General features: G+C 37.3%; 2 protein-coding genes across 2 annotated transcripts in view; both read left to right on the top strand.

Moving 5' to 3' along the window:
* Nucleotides 1–1,964, top strand: part of grm5a (glutamate receptor, metabotropic 5a) — a 44,140-nt gene extending 42,176 nt beyond the window's left edge. The window contains exon 8 of the mRNA XM_053644657.1: nt 883–1,964. Within this exon, the coding sequence (XP_053500632.1) occupies nt 883–1,759 (877 nt within the window). The 3' untranslated portion in view covers nt 1,760–1,964. The remainder of the gene's footprint in view (nt 1–882) is intronic.
* Nucleotides 1,965–3,641: 1,677 nt separating this feature from the next.
* On the top strand, nt 3,642–11,325 carry rab38b (RAB38b, member of RAS oncogene family). The gene is made up of 3 exons (XM_053644650.1): nt 3,642–4,452; nt 5,490–5,770; nt 9,907–11,325. The coding sequence occupies exons 1-3, from the start codon at nt 4,254–4,256 to the stop codon at nt 10,057–10,059; spliced, it is 633 nt and encodes a 210-aa protein (XP_053500625.1). The 5' UTR covers nt 3,642–4,253; the 3' UTR covers nt 10,060–11,325.
* The last annotated feature ends 1,221 nt before the right edge of the window (nt 11,326–12,546 follow it).

Raw genomic sequence — 12,546 nt, 5'->3', positions numbered from 1 at the left:
TTTTCTCACATGTACCAAATTGTAAGTTATGACTGCTTCTGCATTTGGTGCTTGGCCAGTGGGCATCTGGACATAGTGATTCATCTGGTCAGACCACTTGAGAGGCAATACAGACATTATCAGTAAACATGTTGCCCTGCCATATGCTTTCTGATTCTAAGGAAAATTATAAAAGTCAGCTTACTTAGCAGACTAGACCAAGAACAGTGCTTAGTACAACAAGGGAAAACCAGTCAACTAGGCTAGTGATATGTAGCCAAAGGCCCAATAGATGATCAGACATTAGGAGAACTGTGGAATACTTTGAGATAGCACAAACGTTCATCCAATTTGCATGTAAATACCCTCCAGTTAAAGCTGAAAGTCTGCAGTTTGAGGTCATACGCATTACTTAATTTAAACTCCTATGTATATATTGTCGTAGACTGCTACTATAAAGATAACTTTGTCACTGGCAACATTTATGGCCCTGACTGTATATGTCCAAAATCTAAAAATGAATTTAACATTATTTCACAATTGTTTTACATGTACAGATACAAATATGCCTTGAAATTAAATTATGGATATTGTCATTTATTGAAATGTAAATATTTGTAAAGACATTATTTATAAATTAAGGAATACAATTTGTAATCATTCTTAGTACATCATGTTATGATTCTAATTCCATAGATTTGGCATTCAATTTGCATATTTTTGGATTAGTTTTTTTTTTTTTTTTTTACTAGTTTTTGTAAAAATAACACTGATGACTTGGAATAATGAGAAAGCAGCACCGCTATTCATATGGTGTTTTAATGGGTTTAAAGCTATAATGGCTCTGATGACACAGATTAACATTTATGTCTACTGGTCTGAGTTCATGTTATCTTTCTGCAGTTCAAATGGCAAAACGGTTACTTGGGCACAAAATGAGAGAGGCTACCGGCCAAATCTGTGGAAGAGGATCTCCATTCACATCAAGAGAAAAGAAGAGGTCAATCAAACTGCTATCATCAAACCTTTCTCCAAGGGTTGTGATGCACCTTCAGACACTGGGATAAAGGTGTCATATGAGAGGCCACAGAGTGGCCAGCGCTACCCTGTTACCTACTGCCCACACACACCCTCTCCACTGCCCACTGTGTGCCAGCGTGGTGCATTGCAGCAGTGCTGTGAAGATGAGGAGGATGTTAGAGAAAGGCCTTTGCCGGTGGCAGCATTACCTACGTATCTTACGGAGCGTTTACAGCAAGGTGGGCCATTGCAGACATCCATTATGGACCAGATCAGCAGCGTGGTGAACCGTTTCACTGCGAACATCAGCGAGCTCAACAGCATGATGCTGCCAGCTGGCTCTACTTCAGGCAGTACCATAAATGCCTCTGGCCCCTGCTCACCCTCCTTCAAGTTGCTTCCACGAGAGATGCAGCGCTCAACAACGGTAACCACCTATGCAGAGGTGGTGGCTGCAGCTAACGCTACCCCTCGCTCAGCGGTAGGCATAGCAGGAGGGATAGTCACAGGTGGAAGCAGCAGGGCATCCCCTGCTAGTCTCTCTAATAGCACCTATGACTCCTTATATGCAGTCAGGACCACGGAGTTTGAGGAGCTGGCTGCACTAACACCTCCATCCCCATTCAGGGACTCCTCAGTGGGCTCAGCTAGTGACTCTCCCACCTGTCCAGACTCAGAGCTGGCTCTGTGTGAGCGCAATTCCCCAAAGTATGACCGACTGATGCTGCGCAACTACAGCCAGAGCTCCTCTTCACTATAAATAGCCTTCCGGGTGATCAAATCTCATGCTACCAAAATAACCACCAGTGGCATGCGGGCATTTTAAATACTGTTATGACATTAATTTCAAATCAGGTTTTACTACACTGTTGCAAAGTATTGATCCACATTGCTGCAGAACTCATGAGAATTGGAACCAAGGCTATACTGAGAAAAAGATCAGGGATAAAACAGTGCTTGAGGAACCTCTGCAGGGATTTACTGAAAGTAGCTGAATGGCTTCTTTAAGTTTGAACAGCATGGACTAAAATGTTCTTTGTAAGCATTTGAATGCAGTGCCCCAACAGAGATGTCAAAGCTTGAAGGCCTTTAGTGCACAAATGCTTTTGTTTAGGAAAGCTCAGTGAACTATGGATTGAGATAATATACAGTGCTTGACATTCAGCCAGTGATCACATTCCAACAATGTTACACAATGATACATGTAAGATAATACCTTATGTGACAATATGGAGGCATTGCAATATTTGTTGGTTGTGTATAATGCTGTCCTTTGACTAAAATTCTTGCATACTATAGCGCATATATAATGTACAGTATATCTTGTTTTAGTTAGTATGGGACCCATTCTACTGAACTATTCTTTAAACGGCATTATTTTCCAGGTGACTGTGTTTCAGTGACAAGTACCACTAAACAGTCTTGTTTAACACTTCAGATCTAATTGTTTAGTGAACAGAAATGCAAAGAAAAAGACAGAAGTCATATTTTAAAGATGTTATTTTAATTTAATAGAATTTACTGTTAGGCTGGCTGCGTGATGTGCAACATAAAGAAAGCAAGGCTTAGTGAATTAGTAGACAAGCATTCAAGTGCACATGCTTTGCATTTTGTTACAATGTTCTTTATAGTAATTATGAACTTTTGAATGTGAATCAGTCAGATATGCTTTCTTTTAACCCTAATGAAATTACATATGTCTGTTTATAGACATTATTTGGACCAAACAGATTCTCTTTTAAAAATATTTTTTATTCAAGGCAGTGCTTAAACTTTCTACTAATCGTGTGCACTGTGCATATCTCTACAACCTTTAGTCTATTCAACATTGTGCAATATATTTACTGAATGGATTTACTGTAATGATCATTTATGTCTGCATGCAGAACACTGCCAACAGCTGACTCTATAAGTGTTATCTTTTGTATATTTTCTATAAGCATTTTGCATCTTTTCCTCTTTGCCTTTTTTTCAGAGAATGTAGATATGGCCTATAAGTGTGAGGTATTTTTCTACAACATTTGTGTTGATTTAGCTAGTAATATTACTGTAAAACAGTGAGCTGATAATGATCAGTTTATGCTTTGTGATAGTGGAATGAATGTATCTTGTAAAAGCTCTTATAATAGTTTTCAAATTATCTATACAGTGTGAAAATTAGCTCTATTCGTTTTTTTAAAAATTATTATTATTCTGTTGCTTTGTGTGAAAAAATTTAAATAGGCTGCTATTGAATATCATTAAAAAGGACATAATTGCAAGGATCTAATTTCTGTTCAGTACTATGTTAGGAAGATAAATGGTTAATTGATTGTTGTAGGCTAAACTGGATTCTGACTCTGCGCTTTCTTTTTCTTTCTGTTCCTCTTTGCATTTCTTGACACCTCCCTCGCTGGGGCCCGTCACGCGCGTGGGTATGCACGCGCACATATGACTGGGCAATTACAGTGCTGGTCTCAAATCTAATTATTGGCTGAGCCGCACTCGCAGCCGTTGAAAATATTAATACCAACAATCACTTAATAATATTACTGCAAATAATATTAATAATAAATAATCACGAAAAATTGATCGAACACTGGATTTAATCATATATATATATAAAATATGAACAATAATCCTAATCATTAGGCAGTTGTGCTGTCCATAGGATAGGGAAATCTTTGCCTGTTATGTTGCTTAGAAACAAAAGCTTACTGTTATGGAACAACACTGCGTGGTGGAAGAAGTGTTTACTATAGGCCTAAATGTTATTCTATAAATAATACATTAAAATATTTAATGAACACTGGTATTTTATCATATTTTTCTGTCGCTGTTTTATTAAATCTAGCCTATAAGAACTCTCTTGCCCCTTGTAAAAATCACTAACGCATTTGTTTACCCCTCAGTAGCCTAACTAACCAAGATATAAGTGAGTAATGAGTGAAAACGTCTATGTATTTCGATGTAGGGGGAAATCCTAACAGGAACCAACAAAACAAACATAATAGGCCTACATTATCGTTTTTGTTTTCTTTTGGCCCTAATGAGATTAATACACATACGCAAGCACGCACATACGCACACACACACGCGGCCTTTCCACATTTTCGGGGGAGGAGTAAACGTGACGCCCACGAGAGACTCCAACATGCCGGTCACAAGTTGTTCTCCTGCCCCACCCTGCCCGGGGTTTACAGGGTCATCCGCGGCTGCATCACCAAACTTTTCACGGGACTCCGAGTGGAGTGACCTCGCAGTCCGCCGCAGCCATGCAGAGCAGTCAGAAAGAACACTTGTATAAAATCCTCGTTATCGGGGATTTAGGTGTGGGCAAGACCAGCATCATTAAGCGCTATGTTCATCAGACGTACTCGACGAACTACAGAGCCACTATCGGGGTGGACTTCGCTCTCAAAGTTCTCAACTGGGACTCGGAGACTGTGAGACTGCAGCTCTGGGACATAGCAGGTAGGCGTGGGCGGTAGTGCTCACAACACTATAATATTTCTGCCTCTGGCCTGTTTCTCTGTCGATGTGAAGTGAAGGCTATGATGCTGTTCACGTGTTTGCGAGATTAAATCTATTAATTAGACACGGGTCACACAAGTAATATAAAGACTACTATTGAATTGTATGTTTGGTTGGTGAGGAGCATCTCAGTGAAGTTGTGTAACTACCTCATTTCAGTTTACTTTTGCATGAACAAAGTAATGTCCGATATTAAATTAACACCTACACTGTTTATGTAAGTCAGGTTGGAAAGAAATGAACATTGTAGTTAATACAACACTGGGGAGTTTGCTGTTTAGACCTACTCATAGATATACAGTGGAATAAAGAGCAGATCCAACTGGCACATTTCAAATGGATTGGCATGTAAAGGAGTCCTCAATGTGCCTCCTACAGAACGATCCATTCCTATGTGGCATCTATGCCAGCCACCTCTCTCTCTCTCTCTCTCTCTCTCTCTCTCTCACACACACACACACACTCCCTCTTTCTCTCTCTCTCTCTCTCTCTCTCTCTCTCTCCCTCTCTCTCAGAGCTAGACTCATTTCCCACATGGAAGGTATGTGTGCAATCATATGAGAACTGGCCTCATGTGAGTAAGATTTGGAGGTAGATCACATGGGAGTCATTGTGGAGGAAAATCTGTGTAAACAAACTAGAGAGAAGTACTGTAAAACTGGTCTTCACCCAAGCTGTGAATACATGCCCATATAGATAATCTCACAAAGGAGGTTTTGGATCACAAACTACATCAAATGGCAGATTAGTAATAGAAGTATTGGCTGATTATGACATAATTCTTTTCAGTGTTCACTTATTAAGAAAATGTTAAGACTTTATCATAAATTTCTCTAGAACTCCCAAATCATAATCACAAATGAAACAATCCGTTTTTACAATTGTATAACGCAGGCACAGCAATGATGTTAAATGTTCTTAGCAAAATCATATGCTTACCTTCCCATTCTTCTTTGTCTGTCTTGCTGATCATGAAGGTCAGGAGCGCTTTGGGAACATGACGCGGGTGTACTACAGAGAGGCCATGGGGGCGTTCATTGTTTTTGATGTCACCAGACCTACAACATTTGAAGCAGTCACCAAATGGAAGGAGGACCTGGACTCAAAGTTGACACTTGCCAATGGCAAAAGCATTACGACAGTGCTTCTGGCCAACAAGTGTGACCAAAGCAAAGACATTCTGGTTAATAATGGTCTGAAGATGGACCAGTTCTGCCAAGAAAACGGATTTGTAGGATGGTTTGAAACCTCAGCTAAGGTAGGGTATAATACTGACATGGCCGTATTGATGCATTCTTTTCCAGTAGATGTTCATATACTTGATTTATTTTTCATCTGTGTTCACTATAACATAGTGATTATTTTTAATTGAAAACCATCCTCTTTACTATGAAAATATACTTACTCTGCGTCTACAAATATTGCCGCTTATGATATTTAGTAATAAAGCAGAGGTCTATAACCTTTTGCAAATATCTGGGATGCCATAGGATATTTGGTGTCCATTTGGGTGAAACTCTGCAGATCCAAGTCTCACTGAAATTGCATATAGGTGTGGAAAGCAGACTTAAGGATCAATTTAAAATTGAAGCTCTACGCATTCTTAAAGTAGATGTAAATGATGTTACCAGTTCTTGTGCCACCCCTCACTTCAATCCCTCAATTCATATTTTTTGACATTTATGGCATCTGGCATTCCATTATCCAGGGCAACTTACATTTTATCTCATTTTATACAATCAAACATTAAGGGCCTTGCTCAAGGGCCCAGCAGTGGAAGGTTGGTAGTGCTGGGATTTGAACTCACAACCTTCTACTCAGGAGTCCACCATTTTAACCACTGAGGTACATAAGCTGAAACGTACGCTAAATTGTATGCACAAGTTTAAGTAATAAATTACTTAAATTCATTACAATTACAATTCATTACAATTCATTTAAATATTGGCATGCCTATAATTAACCATGTATGGTAATTAAGTACTGGTTCAAAGGGTACGTAAAGTATTGTTCACAGGGTACCTAAAAAGGACCTGTTCTATTTGAAAAGTGTCTGTAGCCAAAAACACTTTGTTGAAAGGACTTGGATTTGCACAGGTATTACATTTGTGTGCCTTGTGTCCCTCTAAAATTTGGGTCATAACTGAGAGCACATGATATAATTAATTTTGGCAGTTGATAGGCCTACTATCTGCCAACAAACCAGTCAGAAATCAGTCAGGTCCCTATGTCCTCTGTTCAAATGACATGGCTTGCAACCGCTTCAGAGGTCATATTTTTAACACTCCAACTCGGTTAGCTTTTTATGGGATTTGATTGGAACCACAAATGTGTTTTATATTTAACAGTAATTTATTTTATGAATGGTAAATGGTCTGCTCTTATATAGCACTTTTATCCAAAGCACTTTACACTGTGTCTTATTGACCCATTCACACACACTCACACACCAATGGTAGCAGAGCTGCAATGCAAGTTGCTAACTTGCCATCGGGAGCAACTTTGGGTTCAGTGTCTTGCCCAAGGACACTTCGGCATGCAGAGTCATGTGGTCCGGGAATCGAACCACCAACCCTACAATTAGTGGACAACCCACTCTACCACCTGAGAAACAGCCATCCCCGGCTCTTATTTTTTTTATTTATAAAAAGCAGATTTTTATAGTAACTTAAAATTATTAGTAGTCCGGGTCCATGATTACACAAGCCCCTATCTTTAAGCATGGATGCAGTACATTCCACTTGTGGCTTTATTTTCCACTGCTCTGTGTTTTATATACACACACAGACAAGACACTCTTTACACATACTGAATAAATATACTCTTTAAAAATGTCACATCTTGAGAGTTCTTCAGCTATGCGTCTGAGGATCCCTTAAAGATTCTGTATACAGGGTGTCCCAAAAATCTCCATTCATAGGGGACTATGTATGCACGTCGGTTGTGCCTTCATCAGTGGATGTTCGTGGATGACCACTTCTCGGTTGGTCCGCAACAGTTCCAGTCTTTTTGAATTTTTAAATAAGTTTGGCAACAGTGTCGTGTATGATCTGTTTGCCACGTTTCCTGTTAAAGTCCATCTCAACCTTGCGACAGCTCCCCAATCCACCCGTGAGAATGATTTTAATACAATCTTCTTTTGTCAAAGGCATTCTTAAAGGCAATCTGAAAATATATATAATATAAAATAAATATGAACAATTTTAGAAGACATTTTGCTAAAAAGTGTTCATTTCCCCTATGTATGGAATCGTTTGGGACACCCTGTAGAATCCTACAACTGAGTAATTTCATATCAGAAAGGGTTCCAAGTAGAAACTAAGAACACTCCTGTAGCCTCCCGCATCAAATTCAAGGCCTTGATGCTCACCTACAAGACCTTGTCTGGAACAGCACCCTCCTACCTCAACTCTCTCCTGAAGGCTTACGTTCCCTAACACAATCTGCGATCAATCAACGACCGACACTTAGTTCCTACTCAGCGTGGCTCAAGGTCCCTTTCAAGAACCTTCAAATGAACTATTCCTCAATGGTGGAATGAACTTCCAACCTCAATCCGGACCACAGAATCTCTCGCCATCTTCAAAAAACAGCTAAAGACCCACCTCTTCCGTGAACACCTAACCAACCCATAAAAATAAATAAATAGACAATAAATAAAAATTTACTCTGGCAGTTACACCTCTACTCTGCGCTCTTTACTTCTTCTGGAACTCAATTAATGGATCTTGTATGGTAGCACTACTTGTAGTGTTCTCTGCTTTATATATCACTTTGCTTGTATTTTCTCATTTGTAAGTCGCTTTTGGATAAATTTCGTCTGCTGAATGAATAAATGTAAAATGTAAATGTAACACTTATTTATCCAATGAATCCCTGTAGATAAACCTTTTTTAAATCATAGTTTATGTGTACAAATCTAGCAAATATTTGTTTTGATATTGTTATTGATATTGACAGATATTGATATTCTGCATTTTGTGTACACACAAGACAGTGCACACACCATTGATTACATTTGTGGAATTAGTTGTGTTTAGCTGTTTGGTTGGGTTAAATATCTGTACCCACAAAGACACCTAAGTAAGCTACAAGGAAACAATCAACTGAATCTGATGTTTATCACATGCACTATAGTGCCCACCTAGCTCGTTATGTTAGTTATGTACAGCTAGAAAAACATTTGTCTCTCTAGATCCCATTCATTTATGTTTTTGTTCTTGTATTTTTTAGTGATATGTATAAGAATATAAATGACTTTTTAGCTGTGCTCTAGAACAAAACTTAATTAAGTTATTCTGCAACTTACTTTATATAGTACAAAGCAAACAACATAATGGAGTTGTCTATCAACTATTTACTTTTATCTTGTAATATTTTTCAAATGATGTTTGGAAACGCAGGCCAGAATTTCATCTAAAACTTTGTTGCTAGTTGTCAAGTTCTAAGATTTATAGTATAGTTGATAAAAGAATAATGGTCTTTTGTCTAGTGAAACAATACAAATCATGGAATCTGGTACCTTAGAAAGAACTCATATACTGACATATAATGCGAGAGTTGTTGTTTTTAGAGCCTGACTTTTTGACTATTCAACTGCCAATACAAAAATAGGATTTGGATTATAAATAGCTAAGCACCCTTAGGTAGCCAGCTCAGGCTCTAATACGATGCCAGGTGGCCAGAACCAGGAGATCACAAGATTTAGGAGACCTCTAATTAAAAGTCATGAATATTCAATTCCTAATTATAGCAGACAGTCAAATTGAGCAGTTACTGAAGGAAACCAGAAAATACAGAGCTATTCAAGGTTTCTCCTCGTTACACTTAATGAATACTTCTAAATAGAGTTATTTGTTTATTTCAGTTTACCATCCAGTTACATTCATCAGTTATGAAACACCAAATTGAAACCCTCATCTAGGCAATTTGATGCGTTTTAATCATTCACAGCATTTCTCTGATTTAGATCTGGGAGACCTGAGATTAAAGAAAGTCTTCATATCAGTTTATGGTCAAAAGCATTAGGAACAATTCTAAATAACAACTGCAAATGTATTAAATGGCTAATTTCTCCATTACTTAATTTAACCACATAATATTCAGTCAATAAGAGGTTTTTAATCCCATAATTGAATGCAAATGAAATGCTGCTTGAACTCCATTTATATATCTAATGAATAATATGTGCAAACAAAAAAAAAAGTCAGGTAACTTAATTTATATATTTACAGTGTTGATTTTTTTTGTCACTCAATGTTTATCTGATGCACAATAGTGCACATTTGAAAATGTCCAAAGTGCTACTAGTAGAGAGTTCACATAGAGAATTAATAAAGTTAAAGACTGGCATTATGAGTTTTCCAACACCTTCTTACTCTCTCAATGTTATAGGAAAATCTAAACATCAACGAAGCTGCAAATTTCCTGGTCAAGCACATCATTGCCAGCGAGAATGATATTCTCAAATCAGTGGTTCCAGACACCATTTCCCCTCAGCTGACCACAACCACGAAGATGAGCTGCGCTGCATGTTTCAAACCCTAACATCTGGCCAACAGGTGGATTCAGCCTCAGCAGCCAAGAAGAACTAAAAGACAGATGTCCTTTTGTCTGTAACCATAAGACCTAAGTAGGATATCAAAGATAAGTGTGTATGTGTGTGAATGGAACACAAAGTCCAGATGTATGAATGGGTACTTTGTAAGATTACAGTTATTTATGTGCAACACAAGTCTGGTGTCAGCATGTGCCGTTTTAAACTTGTGATGATTGATTCCAGATTGACAGATAGAGAACAATTTTGAAACACAGCTGAACATAGGGAAATAGTTCCCTTTTTACTACATTACACATCTGTCCAACAATGTCATTGTGTTTCGTATTGATCTCATGTGTTTTACATGTTGGTATTTGTGTTGAAATGTAACAATGCTGTGATAAACAGATGTTTTTGATTAATTATTCTTTTTTAGACTTGAGAATTTGTATATTTCTTAAGTACAGAGCATTTTTAGATAAACTTTCAACTTTATGGTGCTTGAAATTAAGTACTGCATACCCCCTCTCTCTGTGTGTCTTTCTCTGTAGCTATTTCCATCTATTTTTTTTGCAGTTTCCCCATCTCTGTTTCTTTTTCTCACTCTTTCTCCATGCTCCTCAGTGATTCACTTTCTGACTCACTGCCATTATATAAATCTCCCATGAAGCCCCTCTTCAGCACACACTTTTGTTCACATCTTTAAACATGGTTATTGATCTAAGTTCCTTTCTGTTCCACTGCATGCTGAGTGCAAACCCTTTGCACTTTTACTTCGCGCTAGTCTATTGTCATCTATGTGGGAAGTATTACATAAATTGAAAACACTTTATCCCAAGTATTAAGTATATTTTTAAAAAAACAGACGTGTATGTAAATATAAAATGTTTGTATTTGGATAAATAATAATGTTTATTAATATTGGATGAATGCATTGCATTTTGGACCTAAAATGGAAGAAAACAGTAAATGTCTGCTTTGTGTCATAATTTATGCTACTGTTTTATACTGACAAATCTTATGCATTATTATAATTAACTCTAGTTAGGTTTTTTATGTAAATGTAATCATTCAAATACAATTACTTACTTTGCTTTATACTTCTTCACATTTCTTCTACAGCTGTTTAGCTGGCATCTACTATTTTTATGAATTCCAGATATAAATGGATTTAATTGAAAGTGGCTATTAGCTTGCTACTGGTAATATTGATACCTATTTTTGGACAAATAACAATTTTGCTAATATGCTGATTATACATTTATTAGAGTTGACACCAGTGAACTGTCATTTAGCTTTAAATTCTTCAGTTTTAACTTTATGTATGGAAAAGGCAGATCTTTATAGAGATATTTATATTGATTGTAGCACAGAAACAATACTGTAGGCTAAACTTAAACTGAATTTGTGTTGCCATAACCAGAAACATTCTTGAGGTGAATAAAAGTGAGAGTTCATGTCAACAGGAAGAGTACATGATAGAACGTTGGTGAAATTGCAGTGCATTTTAGCATATTACTCATATTCAACCCAAGTCCTCTGGTATCACCATGACAACTGCTGAGCACAGAAGTATAAAAGCTCTTTCCATGAAGGTTGCAGCTCCTGCAACATCTGCATGATTAATATTCTGCAAATCTGTGCATGCTCTTGGTCCATAATTTCAGTAGTGATTTTAAATTCTCTGGAATTTAAAAAAGAGCACATTGACTGGACTATGAGATATTGACAAAATTAGAAAATGAATGCCAAATATTGTTAGCTCAAATCACACAGAGGTGAATCACAGTGACTTTTTTGCTTTGTAAGACCAATTTAACTACATAAGCAGAACCTCTACTGAGGAACTTCTACTTGTATTAGCCTATATCCTACTTCACACTGTGTGAAAGTATCAACGAATAAACGCAGTATATCACTGATAACACTTGCTACATTTCAAATAATTCAATCAGGTTATTCTGTGTCAATAGGTAAAGGTCTGTTTATAGCTGAGGTAAGTGATATGCTGAGCTGAGGACTTAATGTGTCATTACTGCCCAGTTGACAATTGCTTTTTTATTTATTCTTTTTTTCCATTCATGAATCAGATTTAAGACTGCCCAGTTTTCCACAGGTTGCTGGTAAACAGTGGCACCGCTAGTCATATGAATCCCATTAGAGTGCATAGAGACATGTAAAACAAACAAAGCTGCAAACAGAGACACACACAAAGGCAAGAAGATTTAGAGAAAAAGATCAAGAAAGAAAACAGTTGAAACCGATATACTTTTTTAAAATTATTTTTCGAGAATCAACACACTAGTCCATAATCCATGTGTTACCAAGTATCATTTCTACATGAAGGAATCATTTAATTTCAGGGTTTTTTTGGATTCCTGAATGATGCAATTCCTGCAATTCCTCCTTATCCTGGAGAAGATGTGATTCTACAGCAAGGCATTCCTAATATAGAACTTCTGACAGGATATGAATTAAATCCAATTCTTCAAATA

This window comes from Ictalurus furcatus, chromosome 16 (genome assembly GCF_023375685.1).
Source record: "Ictalurus furcatus strain D&B chromosome 16, Billie_1.0, whole genome shotgun sequence".
Lineage (NCBI taxonomy): Eukaryota > Metazoa > Chordata > Actinopteri > Siluriformes > Ictaluridae > Ictalurus > Ictalurus furcatus.
This window is presented reverse-complemented; position numbering and strand designations above follow the sequence as displayed.